The sequence below is a fragment of the Artibeus jamaicensis genome, unplaced genomic scaffold (genome assembly GCF_021234435.1).
Source record: "Artibeus jamaicensis isolate MK-2021 breed Jamaican fruit bat unplaced genomic scaffold, CSHL_Jam_final contig_755, whole genome shotgun sequence".
NCBI lineage: Eukaryota > Metazoa > Chordata > Mammalia > Chiroptera > Phyllostomidae > Artibeus > Artibeus jamaicensis.
Genome location: NW_026521950.1, coordinates 845,822 through 867,441, shown reverse-complemented (window position 1 = coordinate 867,441; position 21,620 = coordinate 845,822). Strand labels below are relative to the sequence as shown.

Sequence of the window (21,620 nt, the reverse complement as noted above, 5' to 3'; positions counted from 1 at the left end):
ACAGGGCGGGGGGAGTGTGGAGGGGCCGGCGCCATTCAGCGAAGGTGGGCCTCAGGAGGCTGCCCCACCCAGCTGCGGGGTCCAGAACCGCCGAGGGCCTCCTCCTCTGCCTGAGGCCCCGGGGACAGAGACCTGGGCGTGTCCCCACCTGCCCCGAAGACTCTCCTGCTGAACCAAAGCCCGGGAGACAGGAAATCCGGGCAGAGTGACGGCCAGCTCACCGGCACTGGAACGGAAGGACACCCGTGTCTGTGAAGGAATTCCACAGCAAGCAGTGTGTTACCTATTCTGGTACACGGACGAATTAAAGGGGGGCATTCATTTTCTCTCACAGCTTGCAATAGCCGATTTATCATTTTTCGTCTTTCTCACGGACACTCCACATCTGTCGTGAATGGTCTTTTTAAATTAGTCTGCATCCACACAGGTGCCAAACCCTCCCGGGGTCCCGGGTCCCAGGGGGTGTGGCTAAAATCGGCCTGAGGAGCTTGGCCTGCCGCACCGCTCTGCTCGCCCGGCCTGGCCAGAGTCACGGGAAGAAGAGCAGACCGAGTTCTGGGCGCGCCTGCCCCGAAGAGCAAGGACACCCCACGGCGCACAGGGAGGCAGCGGCCGGTGTCTGCGGCCGCCCACCGCCAGCACCAGAACAGCGAAGCCATTCAGTCCAGCGGCGGCTGAAAATCTATTGATTTTAACGGAACGTCCATTTTAGATTTCCAGCGCAGGGCACCCTGCAGCTCTGCAGGAGGGGGGTCAGTCTCCGAGCTGAGGGGCTGCGCCCCAGCTGCCTGCTGGCACCCCCCCCAGGTGTGTCCCCGACAGGGACACCCACGGGGCAGGGGCACAAAGCGCCCTCGCTCCGTGGGACCGGGGCCTGCCCTGCTCTTACTCTGCCCTCTGTGGCTGGGTCTCCAAAGCCAAATGCTCCCTTCACAGGACGCCCACAGTCGCCACCGGGGGGCAAAGCCCTCCCTCGACTGGCCCCCTGCGGAGCCCTGGCACCGGGCCTGCACACGAGCTCAGCCTCCATCACGGGCGCAGTGCGTGGAATCCACGTGGACGCCCAGGGGTGTTCAGGAGTTGGTCAGAGAGGCAGAGGCCAGCCCCAGGGACCCACCTGCCTCACGCCCAGGACAGGGACACTGCGGGCTGGCCGTCCCACGGATGTGGCAGCAGGCAGGTCTCACTCAATGGTCTCCATCCTCATGGGATGCTAACTGAGCCCAGGTTTTGGGGGCGATGACGGCAGGTCACCCCGAATCAGGAGCTGCCATACTGAGGTCATCGGGGAATGAAGTCAACAAGGACGTCTGCACAAAGTTGTCACCCGCCAAGGCTCACTCTCCATGTGGTGGGGACCCCAGTGTAGAGGATCCTGGGACCCTGCACACATGTCACAGCTGTCCACTTCCAAGTTCATGGGCCCCGGGACACAGATGTGAGGTGAGGCACAGAACAGGCCAGAGTGTCACACCGACCCGACAGGAACACAGGTGGTCAAAACCGATGACGTGCAGTCGCACTCAGGGGTCCCTGGGTGCTGGGGCCACAGGGAAGGGTTCAACCCGGAGCTCGTCTGCGCCCCCTGGAGAACACCGCAGCCGCCCTGGCACCGCCCGGGAGCAGGAGGGTGCAGGGGGAGGTGGGGGCGGGGAGAGACAGCCCGCAGCCCCGAGCACACAGCTCTGCCTCCCCCATCACCTGTCACTCACGGAGCCCGTTTCACCAGCAAACCCTCCCAGCTCCGGGCACGAATAGTGTGCTGCCCCTTCTCCAGAAAAAGCCGTGCCACGCCCCCAGAGGGGCGCCACACGACGCTCTCTGTGACGCACAGCCTCTTCCAGACCTGAGCCCAGGGGCCACAGGAACAGGCTCAGTCCACGGACCATGTGTCCCGGTGAGGGTGACTCGACGGAACAACCCTGGACCACCCGTGACCCACGGAGTCCCTTCCACCTTGGCCGGCATGGCCCTGCCGTCCACCTCGGCCAGGCGCCCGCACACACGCTAAGGAGTCCTTGTTTGCAGAACTGAAAAATCATTGCCACAGAACACATCAAGTAACGAAGGGTGTTTTCCTTGGAGAAATGTTAAATACTTCACTCTCTCACAGGAAATGCATACATGTGTTTCCAAATGACACCCCTCTTCATCCCCCCGACTTCACGAGAAAGCCTGTGCCCCAGAACCCAGAGAGGGCACAACCTGAACCCCTAACTGCTGGTGCCTCAGTCCCCCGCTTTGCCCTGGCAGGAACCGCAGTTGCGTGGCAGCACCCACGGTGCCTCGCTGCTCCTCGCAAAAAAGCAGGAGCGAGCAGCTCCGCCGCAACCCCGTCCAACACAGCGCCATCAGGGCCGCCTCCCACAGACGAAGGTGCCATTTCCCTGCAGGCCGGTGCAGAGCAGAGGCAGCAGGTGGGGCGTCCAGCAGGGCACCGCTGCACCCCAGGAAAACTGCCGGGAACTGTCCTCACCCCTCCCACATGGGCACCCTTGTCCCCTCAACGCTTTGCTGAGGCAAAGGGGGCCTCACAACCGGACCTTAGGGCTAGTGTTTCAGAGTGTCTCTTCCTACAGGGAGTGGCGCTGGTTAATTTGTGTTGTTTGTATCTACCGCGGTTAGTTTGTGTTCTTTGTATCTGGCTGTGGCTAATTTGTGCTTTCATTGTATCTATCGCGTCCAAGCTCCGGGCAAAGCGCTGGGCAGTGGCCACACCTGCTTTGAGTCTATCGGGGCTGAAATAGGAAAATGACTTCCAGGAACCCTGGTCTTGTGGGACTACAGAAGGGGGTGCGATAAACCACAGACCTCGGTCCTGGTGCTCCGTGCGGCCCCGAGCACGGAGGCTCTCCGCCGGCACCCTCCTGGGGACACCAGAGACCCTGCTCATGCCCGCCCCCGTCACAGAAACAGTAATCCGGGGACAGAGACGTGGAAATTCTGGCCAAAATATGCACCTGCAGAGTCAAGCCTCCTGTAAAGAATGACCGACCCGCCCTCTCTCTCCTCGTCCCTTTCTCCCGTGCGGTGTGGAGGCGCTGGAATAGACGCCTGGGGTCTCCTGGGAGGACAGTGAGCAGGAGACACAAACAACGCAGCTCCAGAAAAATGACCGGTGTGAACTTCTCAGACGCTGGAGACCGCACCTTTCCTCCCTGATTTTGTTGTCCTTTTGTACGAGGAAGAACATTCAGGCTGCTTGTACCAGCACCGCCTTCTCCGAGGGGCTGCCACGATTCGGAACTGCTGTGGCCCAGCCAGGGCGTTCGCTTTCTCGGGGACCATCTGGGCGGCGGAGGGTCCGCCCTCACTGCAGCTCCAGGCACCCTGCTCTCACAGGGGCAGGGAGGCCCCCGACCCGCGGGCCCCACCGGGTCTCCGCGGCCTCGCTGGGCACCCAGCGGCAGGCCCCTCGCACGTCAAGAACAGGCACGTCACAAGAAAATGTGGGACCTCAGTAACAACCGCTACACAGTCAGGAAAGCCCCAGTTGGACCAAGAGCTCAGAATGGGGGACTCGAGGCCCCAGGGGCCACGTGGGGTGCAGCTCGCCACGCCCCGGAGGTCGAGTTCGGGTAGGAACACCTCCCGGCCACCTGGCCAGTGGGGCCTCCGTGAGCCAGGCAGGAGCTCTCTCTCATCTGAGCACCTCTCGATCTTTCTCCCCTTGTCACCCGTCGTAGCTGGGCTCCCAGTGCATCGTGGGGAAGGGCGACGTCACGCCGCAACGCCACCCCGGGGGGGTCCCTGGGGGCCCAGAGAGTCCCCAGTCCGTCCCTGCTCAGGGGCCGCAGAGGAGGGCGCCCTGCGTCCCACCTGGTGCACCCTGAGGGGAGTGTCCCAACCCAACAAAGTGTTGCTTTCTGCCTTCTCCCGAATTCTAATATTCAGGCCTTTTCTCCGCGGGCTAATTTTAGAAGTCCTGCTATTCTTTGGGAAGAGAATGGTGTGAAAATCAAGCATAGTATCCAAAAATAAAGAGTGGATCTGTTTCAGCACTTGTAGCATATTTAACGGAAAAGCAACTCCAGATATGCCACTTTCTATCTCGTCTTTAATATGTTTTCCAATTTCTCCAGAACATTTCAGCTTCAGAAAAGGCGAGGATGAACTCCCCGAGGTATGAATGTTTTTGAGACTGAAATGGGCACCCGAAGTCACCTCTCGGCTGCAGCGGCGGGGCCCTGCTCAGAAAGCGAGGCCAGGTCGTCGGTCAGGGCGGGAGCCCTGATGGTCTTCCTGGGGCCACACCAACATGGGTGACAAATCTCCCCTTGGGACCTGCAGCGAGGTCCCCCAGCGCGCATTCTGGAGAGGTGAAGGGACAGGCTTAGCGCTCTCCGTGGACCCTGCAGGTGGACTTCAGGGCATGCGTCTCAAGCCTCCCGCCTTTATTTAAAAAGCACGTTCTTGTTCCCCAGAGCATTCGGCTGCTCCCAACCCCCACGTGGTGGATGGGCATGGAGTCCTGTGGGCTGGGTCGCCCCCAGGTCCTCCGGCCTTGGGCTCTCCTGAGTGAGGCCGCATGACGGCCAGGGAGCCGGGGCCCAGGGCAGGGCTGCCGCGGCCACCTGAAGCCCCAGCCGCTGCCTCCCCCAGCCGGAGAGGCTACGGACTGGGACGGAGGGTTGGAACTCCGCGTGAAGCCCTTTGCGCAAACAGTAAATATTACTCCAGCTCCTCCTCGGACTTCTCGTCTTTGAACGTTGGGCCTTTTTCAATTAATTAAGAACTGCGCACTGCAGAACGCATTTTATCAGCCCTCAGCTGCGTGAGTGTCTAGAAAAGACCAGGCAGGCAGTCTTTCTTTCTTTCTTTCTTTCTTCCTTTTTTTTTTCCAGGCAACCCAGAGCAAGTACTTGCAAGGGTCATATCTTTTTAATTATCTTTTCTCCCTCTGATTAATTATTCCGTCTGACAATAGCGTGTTTCTAATGCTATTCACCTGCCTTTGATGATTGACAACTTTTCTGTCTGATTCAGAGCAAACAGCTGCTGCCACAATCTCCTAGCAACCGGGGTGTGATGGATGAGCCCCCGAGATGGATGGCTGCAATAAATCATGTCTCCAGCCACAAAACTGAGGAGAGGGGATAAGAAGGAAAGCGGACAAAAACAAAACAAGGCTTCTTCCCACGAGTGCACTCAGTTCCTTACCAATTATACCTGGAGTGGACTTTGCCCCCATTAATAGCGAAGTTTTCCTAATCGGTGAACACAGGGCGGTGCCATGCACATCAAAGGTGTTTACAGTTGTTCCTGCAAATGGGCGCTGGTCCTCCAATTACCTCCTACGAGGCCCAAGTGCGAGGGCAGAGGATCCAAGTTTTACTTTCTTCCCGAAAGTCTCGGCGAGGCACCACGTCAGCTTTTGCAGTCAGACGCCAGGGCAGGCACCAACAAAGGACACGATATCAAATTCTGCCTGATTTGGGGGAGCAGCTGGGCCACCCCCAGATGGAGCCCTGAGTCGTCCTTCTGCGCCGAGTGACAGCCTGCTGACACCCAGAACAGACACGCGTACACGGAGCTCCCCGGACTGGCGAGCGAGTGCGCCCCACTTTCGTCTGTACACGTCGGGCAAAGTTTGTTCCAGAAGCAGCAGGATGGGAACATCCAGCCGTTCCACAAATTCCAGATTCTCATTTCTTTAGACAAAAAAGAAAAACAGGTCTACCTCTCTGTCCCATCATTTTTAAAATTAATGTCCACACTGTAACTCATACAAGGAGCCCTAAATCTAATTAGCAGGCCCAGATAAAGTCCCATACTTAATAGAAAGCCTGACAATTGCATTTGCACTGTGGGGGCTCCTAGTGGAGAGAGGACGAGGCAGGAGGGCCAGCGGGCTGGGTTCTCCGCGTGTCTGTCCCAGGGAAGCGGGCGGCAAGGCCTCTGCAGTGAAGAGGCAAAGCCCTCCGGCAGCTGCAGGCCCCTGTCCTAGGGGAGCTGCCCAGCCTGCCGCCCTGAGCACCTCCAGTAGGTGGGGTGTCCTGGGGCAGAGCCCCGGGGCCTGGAAACAGCTGTCCACTTCAGTCCTGGGGGGCCCATGGGGCCTCTGAGGGGGGCAGAGTGCAGGCACGAAAGGGGCGGAGGCTGCTGAGGGCGGGGGCAGGAAGCCGAGAGAGATCATTTTTTTATCTGAAACGTTCCCGAGCCGTGGAAGTCTGCGCTTCTCCGCTCTCACACTGCTGACCACGCCAGCCAGGATTTTCTGAACAGTCATACCGTGCTAAGCTTTTCAGATGTGGATTTTGTTTAGCGTGTCACAGAGTTTTTAAAAATCAGACAAGGGTCCTGGCTTTGGAGGCTACAGCTCTGTTAATATTTTAATGTTTCTTCGGAGCCTGCCTCTGTCGGGACCAGAGGGAGCGGGACACACACGTGGGGAGGGACGGGAGCTGCCTGTTAGCTCTCGTGTGAGCCCTGGCTACTTCCCTTCTCCCCATGTCCTTGGAGATTAGTCAGACTGAGCCCCCCGCCCCCGCAGGGGGTCTTCCGTATTGTAAAGGGGAGGCCTGTGTCTGGTGGGCGGCAGTGAGAGCCCAAGGCCAACCGATGGAAAGGCACTGGGGCCCTGCCCTGCCCGGCTCATCCAGCCCTCACGCCGCAGGTTTACGCGGCAGGTCTGAGTAATATTCAAAATGACAAACGGCACCCTGGGCCCGGCACCCTCCATCCATCTCTCTCTAAGGAACATCCATCTGCAACACGCATGTGCGTGTCCTGCGGGGCCAGGGGCCCGGAGACTCACTGACGCCCCTGGCAGCCGGGGGCTCGCCTGCTGCCTGGCAGCCCTGGGTGGCGGTGGTGTCCCCAACTGTGAAAGGGGGAAGAGGAAGGGAAACGAGGACAGGAGCACGGGGCTCGGAAAAGGGTCGGGGGCCGGGCAGCCCAAACACGTGGTCTCTGCGGGCCCCTGCCGACTGTGGCCCGCGGGCCGCACACCTGGCCAGCCCTGCCCTCTGTGCCCTCCCCAGCCCAGCAGTGTTCTCTGCCAGCCCGCGGAACGGCGTGGGGAGGGGGCAGCAGGCCCTGGGCTTCCCGCCCTCCCGCTGTCTGGCTGGGGCCCGCATGATAAATGACATATGTCATTCTGTCAGGAGGGAAGGGTGGGTCAGTGATGTATGACTCCGCTGAAAAGGAAATCGACTGTTTGGCACGGTGCGGCTCTTCCCCACCAGGACCTGCTCGCAAGTCCGAGATGAATTCTGCGCTGTTCCAAGTGCACACTTGGGGCAGGCGGATGGGCGGCCGGGGGAAACCAGGCTTCCCCTCCGGGCCCCTCCCACAGCACAGGGAGGGAGGCTCCGCCCCCGGGCACCTGCCAAAGGCCACGCATGTGTCAGCGTCCGCAGCAGACGCACGCCGTGGGTTATTAAAAATGGGACTTGGGGAAAAAATTAAGCGGAGTAAGGTTGGTCCTTTTATTTATTTATTTTTTAATGGCAAAGGGCTGACACAAAAGCAAGATAAAAATTAGCATGTTTGAAGTAATCATCCCGCAGCTTGACATCTGCATAGTAAATTTTAAAGGGAAAAAATGTGTCAGACAGACACAAGCAGCCCCCTCCCCCTTTCATTAGCTCACTGCCAGGGTGGCACCGCTGAACCTCATTACGGCGGGAGGATTTATGGAGCTGAACCCAATGGCAAAGAAAAGGCATCTGTCAATAATTGTAGGGAGCTGCACTCACAGCTTTGAAATCTCATTAAGTATGCAGTTATCAGGCATAAAGATCAAAAACATTACTCAACTCCGACAGAATCTTATGCAGGAACATTAATTAGCAACAGGCCTACAGTACAAAAAAAAAAAAAACAGACTTCCTCTCACACCTGCCCAACCCACAAACCTAAAGCAACACTCCCCCTCCCGCCCGAAAAAAAATAATTCCCAGCATCTGAGGCTGATCAAGAACATGAAACAAGAGAGACACACAGAAAGAAGGAGCAGGAGGGAAGGGGGGTGGCCGTGGGGGGGGCGGGGAAACACAGTTGAGAGAGGCTTGGCGGTGAGGAGAGAGAAGGAAGAAGCTGTCAAACTTGAGAAGGATGTCAGCACTGGTCCTGATTACAGGGGCCCACGGAGCTCTCAGACCTTTTATCGTCCTCCCCATCAGAACCCGCCGGGGAGGCGTCCCTGACAGCTGGTGGCTGCCGGCTGCAGCCCAGGCCCAGGGCCCAGACCGGCGACCGTGGGGGCGGGCCCTGCTCACCTGGGGGCAGGGAGACGGAGGCCCCGCGCCCAGGAAGCAGGTCCTGCCGGGCCCTGTGCCCAGCGCCTGCCCTCCCAGCTCTGGCCCGGCCCCGGGCCCACGAGTCCCCGCAGCGCCACCCGCGCCAGCCGGTCTCGGCACACTTCCCTCCTCCACGGAGCCGTCGGCAGCCCCTTCTCACACCTACACTGTCTCCTATTTTATTTCTGTGTGTGGCTGATTTACATACTTTGTCACTTAAAATACACTGAAAAATAAAATACGAACGTGTGCAATTCACATCCGAACTGCCAGGCCGGCGCTGGGTCACTGGCCCGTGACCTCCGCAGCACGCGGGCCAGGGCTCCGCCGACTGTGGCCCGCACACAGAGCCCTGTGCTCGGCCGAGGCCAGGGGTGCAAGGGGGAAGCCACAGGACGGGTCTTTTTCCCAGCACCCCCTCCACGTCTGCGGGCCACACTGGCAGAGCATCGCTGACCTGTGTTTGGAAATACCCCACAGGTCCATGCGACCAGGGTCTCGGACCCGGGGGAGGAGCAGGGCCAGGGGAGGCGTTTCTCACATGCCCCTCAGGTTTCTAACAGGCAGCATCAGCCGACGCCCTGGCCCCCGTGAAAGGTGTAGAACGACAAGGGTCACAAGCACGCGTTCCGTGCAGATCCCCCTGACTGCACCATCACAGAACGGTGCTTTCTCTGCTTCCCCACGAGCACACGCTGGCACACGCGCCCGCACGCACACACACACACACACACACACACACACGGCTCTTCCCGAGATGCACAGCAGGGTGGAACCCAGCGGTCACCCGCTCTGGGCCCCTCTGCCCTCCCACACCACGCTCCCACCTCGGGCCACGCCCACTGCTGAAGCACCCGCCTCCCCCCAATGCAGAAGATGATGCTGACCTTCTCTTCAACGGCCACATCCTCAAGGAAAAGGTGGTTAGGATCCCTGGGCAGCCAGCTTGGAGAGCCCTCTAAGCCAAGGCCACTTCGAATGAATGACCCCCTCTGGCATGTCCACGAACGAGGCTCAAGGAGATGGCCACCTGTGAGTGACACCGGTGAGGAGCACCGGTCCACAAGCCGGGCTTGAGGGGAAGGCACCTCAGCCGCAGAGTTACAATAAGGTGTTTATATTTTTATGTGCTTACCATATTACCTTTATTATGTGTAACATCAAAGTGATTATAGCAATTACATCTACCAGAATTAATTACAGAACTTCCCATCACCCCAGGAGACAGACTGCATCAGAGCTGCGCCAGGAAGGCAGGCCTCTGATCGCAGGGGCTCCTGTCCGTCCGTCTCCCCGGCAGCGACGCCGAGCCCTCGGCAGCCTGCAGGTCGGACGGGGCCGTGGGAACCAGGGGGGTGAGCAGGGAACGAGGTGTGTTTTCTTTAAACGAAGTAACACCTCTGCCTGGTGATACGCTGGCGCTGCCGGACACGCAAAATCCATTTAATTTTTCAGTGCAAACCTCTAAACAGGGCTGGTTGGTCCCCATAACACTGTCACTACATAAAGGAGAAAGCACTTGCAAGTCTGTGCATATGCAAAATAAATTCACTCAAGGCTTCATTAATATTAATTTAAATTCAAAACCCATTTACATTAAATTGTTCATTAAAAATGGCCTATTCTATGCAACATGCATTTCTCAAAGAACTCAGAGGACGCTGAGCGCCCAGGACTAGATTTAACGATGGGCACGAGGAACCAGAAGGAGCGCATCTGAGTCACTTCCCAAATGGTACCCAGCAGCCCTCGGGGCTGCATCAGGGTGGGCTCCAGCTTGGGGGAGAAACGAGCATTCGGAGTGTCCTGCTTTCCACTGCTGGCCGGCAGGACCTTCCGGCCCAGCACAGACAGGGAGGGACCCAGAAGTGTGTGGAGGAGCGGCGGGCGGCGGAGCCCGGGCTGGGCGCCGGGGGAAGGCAGGTTCCACCCGGGAGCCACGGCCGGGCCCCTGGCGCGCTTTGAGTCGGGCCTGTGCCAGCGCCCGTTTCGGCCCAGAGGGAACAGTGCTCTCTCTCCCCTCACTCCAGCCGCGCCGCCCTTTCTTCCCAAAGCAAGGGGAGCAGGGGCATGAGGACAAGGTGCTGGTAAGCCCCTTGTTTTGGCACCTCCCCCTCTAAGACAATCTGAACTTGCCCTGTTTCGCCAACAGCTGTTCTGGACGGAGAAAACACAGTCATAATTGATAACATGTGTCCTGACAGTATGAATTAACAATTTATCATTAAGCCCAAACAAATCTAAAATACTCTCCACCTTTGCACATCTGAAAACTAAGGCGAGGAGACGGCCAGGAAGTGCAGGTGATGTGACCTTCAGAGAGATGCTTCCCCTCCTCACAGGTCTTCGGCCGCTCTTTGGAAATACTAAAATAATTTACAGAATTGCAAGTAATTAAACCCAAGAATCTAAGTGCTGATTAAATCAAGTGTATGTGCTTGAAATGTCTTCTTTTTTAAATGGGGCTGATAAAATTGTCGCTGTTTGGTCAAGGACACTAGTCATCTTCCTGGTGACGACCCCAAAACCAGGAGCAGGAGAAGCCAGTGGTCACGGCAGGTTATGTTCTGTTACTGTCTTTTTTTTTTTCACTACCAAGAATGCACAGCATTATTCTAGTCACAAACAGCAACCAGAATTTTTGCATCCATGTTTAACACAGACGATGTCTACAAATGTTGAAAAATTAGAGAAAGCTACCAAGTCTATGTAGCCATTTCTTACCATTCAGGTAAAAATTCCTTAAGTGGGGGGAACCATATTCCTAGCCATTGTTTAGTATGATTTAAAAATTAATTTAATGACTAACTGCAGATACTGGAAACTAGAATTAATCTGTCTGGATTTTTTTAAAGGCTTACAGACATTTAAATGCATGTATCGGGGCACTTTATCAACCTAACATAAAATTGTCATCTTATCTTATTATATGACTATTTTATGCATGTGTCAAAGAATTTAAAAATGACTGCCTGTCTATTGAGTCTAATTACAACTGCACATTATCTGTCTGGATGTTCTCGTCCACATCACTATTACCAAATACAATACATTGTATCCACCTTGCGTTTGTAACTTCAGACAGAGAAACCACAATTTGGAGGCTGAGCGACACACACACACACACACACAAACACACACACCTGCGAGGGCCGGGCCGCGGCGCGGCAGCCTGGTGCTGTGCCGTGCTGCTCCGAGGCTGTGGGAAGATGCTGCCGAGCCACAGAACGGCTCCAGGGAAGCTGGGCCATCTGACTGCACGGACACAGATGGGGAGACGCACACCCTACTTCTTCTTTAAACTGCAACACCAAAGCTATTTTTACAGTGTGTCCAGCGACAGGCAAGGATACAGACGGGCTGGCAGGGGAGCTGCCCAGCCTGCCCGGGGGGAGAGGTGGCCTGTTCGCGGTCCCGGGTTGGACGCGGCTGTGCAATGCCAGGACCAGGGATGCCAGCTCGCCCCTGCCGCCGCCTGGGCTGCAGCCCCGGCTTCCTCACAACACGGACACACGGGGAAGGGAAGGCACACAGTGAGGGGCCGGTTCTCTGCCAGTAGGGACGGCCGTCCTCCTCCTGGAGCCCAAAGTGCAGGGCTGGAAGGCAGGGTTTGGTTCTGGGGTCTCACCTGTGTTTCCTGGCCCTGAGCAGTCACCTCCCATTCTCATCACTTTACAAAACCCTCTTTAGGAAAAAGAGGGAAGACGCAGACTAGTGAGGCGGTTTCGGGAGCAACTGCTGATCCATCAGTTATTGACGGTCTCGCTGCCGTTTACGAGCGTGCTCAAGGCAAAACCGAGAACAAAATGACAACATCAACTGCTCGCCACCGAGTGTAGCCCTGGAGAGCACTGGAGCCCTCACTGACAGCTGTCAGCATGATGGGGGCACGGCAGCGATTCTGGAAGATTCTCTCCCCGCGTGGGTGTCCAGGGAACACCCGTGCCTCCTTCCCTCTTTGTTTTCTCCTCCATCTCCTTGATCTCCTCTTTCAAACCTGCACTGGTGCTCTCGCTTTGCAGGAAAGGGGGACCACAGCACAGGCACCCGGGGCCGCCATCCTGACGTCCGGCTGCGGGCTAGAGCACCGGTCCCAAGGAGAGCCGTGCGGCCAGTTTCAGAGGACACGTGCCCCCGGGGCTGGAGCCGCAGTGCCCTCCCGCAGGCACCCTGAGCTCAGGGAAGAGGACAGCCCTTCTCCGGAGCTGCTCAGCACGTGGACCGGGCTCGGGAAGGTCACCCGCATGCGGTGTCTGCCAACACGTGGACCCCTGGGCAGTGCCACCACAGCCATCCTGTCCCCTGGGGACATGCGGTCGTCTCTTTGCCACACCAGCAGGTTCTGAGGGGTGCGAGCGCTTTTACAAAGGTCAAGATGCTGGAAGGCTCACCCTGGGCATGTGGCCACCGAAGAGCCCCGCAGAAGGTTCTTCCCTTCCCACAAACAAGAGTCCGAAGGCCAGCAGCAAATTATGTAGCGAACTGAGGATTTTCTGGAAGTTCAGGCAATGACTTTTCAGGGTTTTACATTTCCCCCAAAAAACGAATATGAATGGATCAAATGTTATCTGCTATGAAGTATTGTTCTAATATTTTTTCCTGGCACTTAAAAAAAGGCCTGTTTGAAGACAAACACTGTATGTATGTAGGAAAGAGTCATATTTGAGCAAGGGACAAGAGCCACTCTGCCTGAAGGACACTGGCCTCCCTGCCCTGCTCCTCGGACCTTCTGCCGACAGCCGCCTCTCTCAGTCCACCCGGAAGCGGGGCCCCGGGGAACCCCAGGCCCGGAGGGAGAAAGGACGCCCCCGCCGCGGGTCTGTGCAGCAGGTGAAGAGACCTCTCTCCCTTTGAGATAGGACACCGCGCTGTGCGTGATTTCTCTCGGGAAAAGCAAGCACAAAGTGCAGACACCTGTCCTCCGGCAGAGGGGCCGCCCTGTCCACGCTCTGCCCGCTCTCGGGTCTTTGTGGTTGTTATTCCACCCCAGCCCATCACAAGGGCCCTAATTCCTATGACATGATTATCCAGGTACCAAAGCCCATTTGTCACCTGCAGCAGAAAATTGAGTTAATGCACAACTAAAGGCAGCCAGGACTGTGTAATATCAACTTGATTACATCAAACTGGCTGCAAACCTAATTCTGCTGGATGACACTGCGTCGAGCTTGTCATCTCCAATCATTACAGCTGTCAGGAATCCATCAGGTTTACAGCTAATTAGGTGAACACTAATGAAGCTGGCAAAACAACTTTTCTTTTTTTATGGCTGAGCGGACCTTTCCGTTTGCAGGGGGAAGAATTCTCGGGGACTCTCGAGGCTGCTGAGGGCTGGCTCTCCAGTCACCAATCAGCAGACCTCTCCCTGCTCCCCACTCTCTCGCTATCAGCACAAAGCACCCAACGTGTCCTCTCTCCCGGGACGCCACAGGCACAGGCAGGAACCTTGCAACTTGCCGCTGTGAGAACCAGGAAAGAGGGGAGACAATGGGAACTTTCTTGTCCATTTAAACACACAAACAAACAAAACCCAAAGAACTCACACAGCTCCCGGCCTGGCCTGTGCATCCTCATCACCAGCCTAAAAGTGGAGGGGCCCCCCTCCTCTCGTCTTCAGTCGGGCCCCTCAGCCCCTCCCTACGTCCATTAGCAGAGGCGTTCTGATAACGCAGGTCCAAAACCAGGGGACGGCAGAGGAAGAAAGCGCGCACGCTGCCAACTTCTGATTGACCATTAAGCTATTGATGAATGTGCCTGTCAGGAGGGAGACAATTAAATCAAATATGAAACAAAGTCATTCTGACGGGTCATTTTGATAGAGCAAAGCCACTCTTCCCTCTCCTATTAGTCCTGCAGTCAAGTTTCTATATACTGAATATTTCCCAACTAACCTGAGATTTCCTGGCTGGCTTTTTAAAAGGTGCAGAAAGGTCAGTGAACAGGTTGCCTTAAAAAAAATGTACACTTCTTTCTTATCTAATATTCTTACCAGGAAGTTATCAAATAAGCACGTCAAATTGGCAAGGTGGGAGAGAGAAGAGGAAGCAACCGTGGAGAGAATTCCAAAGCAAATGCAAGTTGGGATCACATATGGCCCATCTGAGTGAGGCACCTGGAAATGTGCATCCAAGGAGAAAAGAAAAAATCCGAGACTGGAGGAAGGCCCGGGTACCCCCACTGCCCTGCTCTGTAAAGAAATCCTCCAAACTTTCAGAGTTTATTTGGGGTAGATAAGCTCTTTCTTGAGCTTGAAATTCAAAGTCGAGGTGACATGGCCAAGAAACACCAGCCAGGAGGTGACCAGAGAGGCAGGACCCTCCCAGCTTCCTAAGGGTAGGCAACAGTGAACACAGAAAGCAGGGCCTGCAGCACTCGTCCCAAACCAAATCTGTTTCATTCGAGCATTTTCTTAAGATGCTAACAGGAAAATACACTTCCGGGAGAAGAAAGAGGAGCACCCCTCCCTGCTCCCCTCAGTGAGGAGGTCACAGTACGGCCGGCGTGGGCCCCACCGCCGCACGTGGACACGACCGTGGACATGACCGTGAACACCGCCCACCCCCTTACCACATGCTTGAGGCCTTCATCAAAGAAGGGCACCAGGCAGTGTCCTGACCCTTCTGCCCGCCCGCCCTTCTTCCACCAAAGAAAAAGAACAGGAAAGAAGAGAAAGCGAAAGAAATGGATCTCCACAGGGCCCTCGCTCAGGCAGCCTCAGAACCTCAGCACGTCTGAGTGTCACTCGTATCAAAACACACCCGTCCACACTCGGTCCCCTCAGCAGTTGGCCCCGAGTCCCCGAGGTTGCACTGACAGAGCCCTGGTGACGTCACAGAGCTTGCCCTCACCATTGCCCGTGATTTATTGATGTTTATTGGGAATGAATAGATCAAAGGCAGCAGCATGACAGGTGATCAATCAGTCATCAAATCAAGGGTGGCAAGGGGCCAGCACCCCTTCTTCCAGTCAACATGCCCCCAACTGACATTACTGCAAAATAATGTTATGTGTGTGGGTTTGGTTTAGTTTTCAATGATGCTTTTTCCAGAAAAGAAAAAAAAGAAGCTTAGTCTTAACAGGAGTTGACACTCCTGGCCATAAAAAAAAAAAAAAAAGTACTCAGACGCGCCCCAGAACTAAGTGCCAGGCGCGAGGAGGGTGGGGGCGAGGGGCGACCGGCAGGGAAACGGGAGCCCAGCGTCCAGCGCCGACTTGACAGTCATCTGACAATACCCAGACCCTGTGCGCTCTGGTTTCCTCCGCGGTGCCCGGTTTAGGCCCAATACACGCAGGCTCGACCACGTTAGCAGCGAGGCGGCCACTCTCCCCCCAGCTCACTGTCTGGCCAGGCAGACACCCAGCAGCCCCCCGCAGTCCGGCCGAGGCTGGGTACGGAAGGTGTCCCAGGGAACTCGGGTGACCCCGCCTGCCCCCCACAGTAAGACACAGAAGACGACTCCTTCCCATCCCCTCCGCGGCCGCAGAGCTGAGGAGTCAGGCGCCGGCCCGGGTCCCGCGGCGCGCGAAGTGGGTGCGAGCCGGACGCGGGTGGATCGCGGCGGGTGTACGGGGCGCCGGGTCCGAGAGGCGGGCGCACGCACCCGGAGGGGGAGCCGCGACGAGCCTGTGCGGGGAGTTACTCTGCGCGGGCAGAGGAGCCGGGAGCCGGCGCGAGCGGGGTCGCTGCGGGCCGGAGACCCGGGCGAGCAGAGGAAGAGGAGGAGGAGAGGAGGAAGGGAAGCGGCTCGTACCTGCTGCGCGCCGGGGCGCCTGCTGCTTCCTCCTCGGCATGATGCTCCTCCGGCGACTGCCGCCGCCGCCGCGCCGCCGCTGCCGGGCTGAGAAGCGGGAGGGAGGGGCGGCGGGCCGCGGGGGGGCGAGGCGGGCGGCGCTCAGCCTCCCCCCCGGAGAGCGGCCGCCCGCAGGATGCTGCTGCGCCCCGGCTCTCCGAGTCCCCCCCTCTCCGCGCTCCGCCGCGATCCCGAACGTGCGGAGGGAAGGAGGAGGGTGGCGCGGGAGGCGCGGGAGGGAGGAGCGCGCTGGGGGTGGGGGGGCCGCTCCGCTGGCGGAATGGGAAGTTTGACAAATCGCTCCAGAGGCCGGAGGAGGAGGGGGCGGGGAGGAGCGGCGGCCCTGCCCCCCCCAGCCCGGTCCCCAGACGAGGTGCGCGGGGTTCGGGACCGGGGGGCGGGGAGTGGGGGAGGCGGGCCCCCGGGTGGGAGGAGGCGCGCGGGACCCGCCCCGCCGGGTGGTGCCCGGCCCCCGCCCCCGGGCAGGGGGTCAAGGCATGGGGGTCGCGCCGCCGCCGCCACGGCCTGGGGCTCGGCGGTCCGGTCTTCTGCCCGCGGCGCGGCTGGAGCGGCGGCGTCGGCAACAGGCAAGCTTAAAGGAAAAGGAGATGATCGTGTCACCAGCCGCCCGCGGGGACGCCGCGCCCCCGCGCCCGGCCCGGGGCCTCTCCGGGACCCCCTCCCAGTCCGGGAAGGGGGTGCCGCCCCTCTGCCTCCGCCCCATGCGCGCAAGCAGGGGCGCGGCGTCCGACCGGCCGACTCCGTCCCCGGGCGCTAGCTCCCTGCCCGCCCCCTCCCGACCCGGTCTAGCCCCCCGGCCGCCCCCGCAGCTCGGCCCCGGCCGCAGGGCTCTGCGACCGCCGCGCCCAAAGCCCCCGGCTCCGTCTCGGTCCGGGCCCGCGCCCCTGGGCATGCCCAGGCCGAAGGCGGGGGCGGGCGCCCCGGAGGGAGGAGGCGGCCGCCGGCTGGAGCGAGTGGGGGCGGCTCTCGGGCCCCGCGCCACCCGGCTCCTCCCCCGGGGCCCGCCGCCGCCACTTCCCCCCATTTTTTTTCCCGGGCAAACTTTCCCGGGCCCGTCCCGGGGGTCGCAGTGGGAGGGGTGCCTGCAAGTTTGCTCTGCAGACCGGGAAGATCGCGGTCCCTACCGCGCCCCCCACCCCGGGCGCTCACGGGTCGGAGGACGGGACCGGGGCGGGGAAAGGGACCGGGGCTCCCCCGCCCCGGGGTGCCCCGGAGTGGGGGGCCGCTGCACCCAGCGCCCGGCCTGCCGGCGGTGCTGAACGAAAGGAATTGATTATTGATTGGGCGATCGGGGACGCCCGGGCGCCGAGCGGGCCGGGTCGGCGGGCCCTGCGCGGAGGTGCGGGCAGAGCCGCGGCGGCGGCCGGCGGCCGCGAGGGTGCGGAGGAGCCGGGCTCCGGGGACGACGCCCGGGCGGCGGCGGCCGAGCCGGAGCCGGAGCGGCGCATCGATGCGCTGCGGGCTCGATTGCGTCTCCCTGGGCCGCGCGGGCCGGGCGTGGGGCGGCCGCGCGGGGCCGGCTCCGGGCGCTGCCGGTCGGCGGTGGGGGCGCGGGCGCGGCCGCCGGGCTCCGGTCCGGAGACGCCGCTGCCCCGGGGCGCGTGCGCTGGGCCGCGGGCTCCTCGGGGCCGCGTGCAGGAGGCGGGCAGGGCCGGAGCCCGCGCCCTGGGACCGGCCGCCCGAGCGCCCCGGGGCCGCGAGCCTGGCCGCGTCCTCCCTCCGTCCCTTTCCCTCCCCTTCCCTTATTTCTTACGCTTCTTTTTTCAGTCCGCCCCCCTTTCTTGTCCCCTCTCCTCCCTATTTTTGCTTTCTGACTGTGCCCGCAAGTTTGTTTCCAAAGTTCCTGGCGTGCTGTCCGTCCTTGGAGACCGAAGCCCGTGGGCTCACCTGGCGGTAAGATCCACCCCGTCGCCCCGGCCCGCGGGCTCGGGCTCCCTCCAGACCGGCCGGCACGCGGCGGGGCGGCCGCTGTCCTCGGGCTCCGGAGCCGCCTGCGCGCCGTGGCGGCTGGAGCGCTGGGCGCGGCGGGGCGGGCGCCCAGGCCGGGGGCGGGTGGTCGGAGGGCGGCGGCCCGGAGCTGGCCGCGCGGGGCGGGCTCGGGGCGGGCGCAGGGAGCGGGGGGCGCCTACGGAGGCGGGAGGCACGGACCCTCCAGGCCCGGGGGACGCGGCTTGGGGCGTGAAACGCTTCTTGCGAACGAGGAAACGGTGAGTTGGCGACCGCCGCCCGCGGCCTCCCGGGTCTGGTCTCGCCGCCAGGGCCTCTGCCTGGCCGAGCGCTGGCGCCGCGCAGGGTCCGCTCCCCGCCCCGCTCACCTTCCCGGCGCGCCGGTGGTTGCGGGTGCGATGGTCTGGGCGCCACGCACGGAAGGCAGAGAGTCCGCCCGAATTCGCGTTTCCACCTCGTCGTCTTCCCCGGGCCAAACCCTGGTTCCTTCCGCCCCCTCCCCCTGCCGGCCGCGGCCGAGCTCAGGTCTCCACGCCGCCCGCTGCCCTCGCGGATCCCGGCCTCGCCCAACCAGCTCCGGCGCTAGCGACCCGCCCTAACATCTGTCTGTCGGGCCCGCGGTGCATCCGCCGGCGTCTGTGAGCTGCACGTCGCGGCGACAGCCCGGCCCGCACCGCGGGCTCTGCGGAGGGCACACGGAGGCCCTGCCGCTTGGTCCTCCTGCTCAGAGCGGACCGAACCCCCCTCTCTAGGGCTCCCCTTTACCACAGCACCCCCTTTCATATCGGGACCTCAACGCCTGATGAGTTTTGCACGCCGTTCTAGGGATGGAGCAGGAGAGGGGACCGTGCCCTTGCAGCCCGCCCAGGGCTCCGTCCCTTTCAGCAAGCGGGGTGTGGCTCAGGGGAACGGGACTGATGGAGGCGCCCCAAACCCAAGGGCACAGCAGAGCCCCCCGGAGGTCGCCTGAATGCAGGGACTTCAACTCATAAGGTTGGGCCGAGCCTGGGGCTGTGGAAGTCGCCAGGCAGGTCTCAGTCAGAAAGTGTCAAGCTAAAACTTTGCCAGGCTCTGCCTGGCTGCTGAGTAACAAGGCCTGAAGTGGGGCGGGGCGGGGGGCGGGCAGCGGGGCTCCCGGTGAAAACCACGGGCTCCGATTCGGTCGGCGGTGCGTCTGCGGTTCACGCTATTCAGAGAAAAGGCGCAGGCCCCGAGTGTGAGTCCCCAGCGCCCTTCTCGGCGGCGCTCACCTGGGCGGCGCCCCTGACTTCGCTCCCGGCTTCACCTGCCCCCTGCCTCCCTGGCACCATCCCCGGTACAGACGTCTCCACCTTTGTCACACCAGGTGTAATCAGTCACACCAGGCCAAAGGGCCTTTCTTGTCCTCTCCCTAAGGACTTCAGAGGGCAGGCGCGGGCAGAGAACCTCGGACATCAGCTGGGTGGCTGTACCTGTCATCCCACCTGCCTCTATTCCTACTGCAGACGCTTCCGGGGCTTGGTGAGTTCTGCCCCTCCGAACGACTACACCAGCAGGTCTCCACCTGTGTGTGTGTTGGTTCCAAGATTCCGGACTTAGAAGCAGTACAGGAAGGGGTCCCCGGTGAGCCCCGAGGTCTTCGAGGTTCCGGAGACCAAAGGCAGCGCCTACTGGGCCCCTTCCCCCCAGAAGCAGAGACCTGGCGGCTCCGGTGCCACCGGGTGCCCCGCACCCCACGGTCTCACTGTTTTCAGGTGAGACAAGAGGACAGGCCAGCCGGCACCTGGGGAGGCACGACAGTTCTGTGGGAGATGCACAGCATGGAAATGCTTTTACCCCACTGCGAAGCATCACAGGCACCTGCAGAGAACATCGCGGCTGCCGAGCCCCGTGCAGAAGCACTTGCTAACTTCTTAGCATGCAAGTCACGCACAAAGGAACCCCCCAAAGTCAGTCGGATGCTCCCACCTCTGGGGGTGCCCTGTTTCTGGGCGGAATTTTTAAACCCCGGAGAAAACAGTTGGAAAGGTGAGCTCAGGGGGCAGTGGAGGGACACAAGTGACCACCGGGTGGCAAATGTCTGTGGCTGCCTTCTGCGGCCAGGTGCCCCACCCCCAATCTAGGCGGCAGTGTTTAGAGCCCAGAAAACTCCCGGAGGCTGTAGAAACAACTCCTGAGCCCCGAGGTCGCGCCCTGGGCCCAGCGGAAGCCCTTGCTCCCCCGCAGCGGGGCGCCGGGTGCCACTCAGCCCCTGTGCTGGGGCTTCAGACCGGGTTCGAGGTCGGACCCCAGCATTGTGAACCGAAGGTGCCAGGTGCGGAGCCCCTTGGCCAGGAGCCCCGGGAGAGTCCCGCCCTTGGCAAACCAAAGCCCCACCCAGAGGAGATCCGAACCGGGGAAAGTCAAAGGCAGGCGTGGCCGGCGGGGTCTGACGGAAACCCACCACCCTGCTGGGTGCCCAGAAGGAGCGGCCCTGCCACTGACTGAAGGCAGCCCAGGTCGGGTTTGAGGCAGGACTGAGTGCTGTGGGTGACAGCCACCTCACCCAAACCAGGCCGCACTGGCCGGCGAGAGGGAAGGACTCCAGGAAAGAAGGCACGTGGCGTGCTCAAGGCTGCGGGTCTCGGAGAGGCAGTCAGGACACCTGCACCCAGGGGCCTAAGCCCACGCCTTGCAGGGGGGTTCTCTATGCCCTGAAGGGGACACAGGTCACCTTGAAGGACAGGTTACACTGGGTAGTTCTCTTGGGGAGCCTGCACCCCATTTCCGGGTGTGAGGGCACTGGCCTGGCTGTGAGCCTTTGGGGGGCCCAGCGTCTGCAGGCGGGACCAAGCGCTGTCCTGCCTGCACCCGCCTGGAATGCTGGCCTTGCTCTGCCCTCTGCACACTCCTCGCCCCACACACGGTCCGGGCTGGGGAGGGGGAGCCCCCCGGCTCAGGGGGGCCGACTGCCGCCACCCGGACCCCACCTCAGCCCAGGCACTCTGGGTCCTCGCCCTGGCGAAGCCCTCGCCAGAAGTGAACTGTTAAAAGTGCGTTTACACAGTAGGGGATTTGTTTCTATTTGTCTGGTAGTTTTGTTTTAACAAACCAGATATTCTGTCTGTAAATTCTCCCAAGAACTGTTACAGCTTCACATAAAATAAACCTTTGAAAATCAGTCGAATATTAGTGTCACTTCTGTAGGCGCCCCAGGAGTGCCCCAGGAGTGCCGAGTCCTGTGCTGGGGACAGAAGACACTCTTTCCAGGAGAGCAGGGGCTGCTCTGGGCCCCGGGTCAAGAACTGTAGGGATGACGGCACACACAGGCACCCTCACTCCTGCCCCCCTGCTTTCCCCTGGGCAGCTTCCTGCTTCATAAACTGCAGTTCCGGGCACAGAGGTTGGCCCAGCTTTGCCCATTTGCTCACTGTGTGTTGGCCATTCCCACTAGAACCATTTGACTCAGAGAAAGTGACCTTCTGGGCCAGCCGCGATGCTCAGGGTGGCTGGGTGGGGTCTGGGGGCGGTGGCCTGGCTGGCCCTGAACTGGAAGCTGACTCGGGGGAAGCCGGGCTGTAGGTCCTCCTCCCCCACATTTCCTTTTTCTGACTCAGACTTTCTAAGCAGTTATAAACATCGGAAGGACTATACACCTGAC

The 21,620-nt window shown here is 60.3% G+C and overlaps 2 protein-coding genes across 3 annotated transcripts in view; one reads left to right on the top strand and one right to left on the bottom strand.

The window, feature by feature from the left end:
• TSHZ3 (teashirt zinc finger homeobox 3) overlaps window positions 1-18,616 on the bottom strand; it is a 58,138-nt gene extending 39,522 nt beyond the window's left edge. Inside the window, exons 1-2 of one of the 2 annotated variants that reach the window (XM_037142955.2) lie at window positions 18,370-18,616; window positions 15,995-16,625 (exon numbers count right to left, since the gene is read on the bottom strand). In XM_037142955.2, the coding sequence (XP_036998850.2) occupies window positions 15,995-16,034 (40 nt within the window). In that variant the 5' untranslated portion in view covers window positions 16,035-16,625; window positions 18,370-18,616. Of the gene's footprint in view, window positions 1-15,994; window positions 16,626-17,941; window positions 18,066-18,369 lie in introns of those variants that run through there. The other variant, XM_037142946.2, reaches the window with a different exon arrangement.
• On the top strand, window positions 16,531-21,140 carry LOC119047503 (translation initiation factor IF-2-like). Its single transcript, XM_053672218.1, has 4 exons — window positions 16,531-16,731; window positions 16,844-17,947; window positions 19,397-19,501; window positions 19,735-21,140. The coding sequence occupies exons 1-4, from the start codon at window positions 16,531-16,533 to the stop codon at window positions 20,101-20,103; spliced, it is 1,779 nt and encodes a 592-aa protein (XP_053528193.1). The 3' UTR covers window positions 20,104-21,140.
• The last annotated feature ends 480 nt before the right edge of the window (window positions 21,141-21,620 follow it).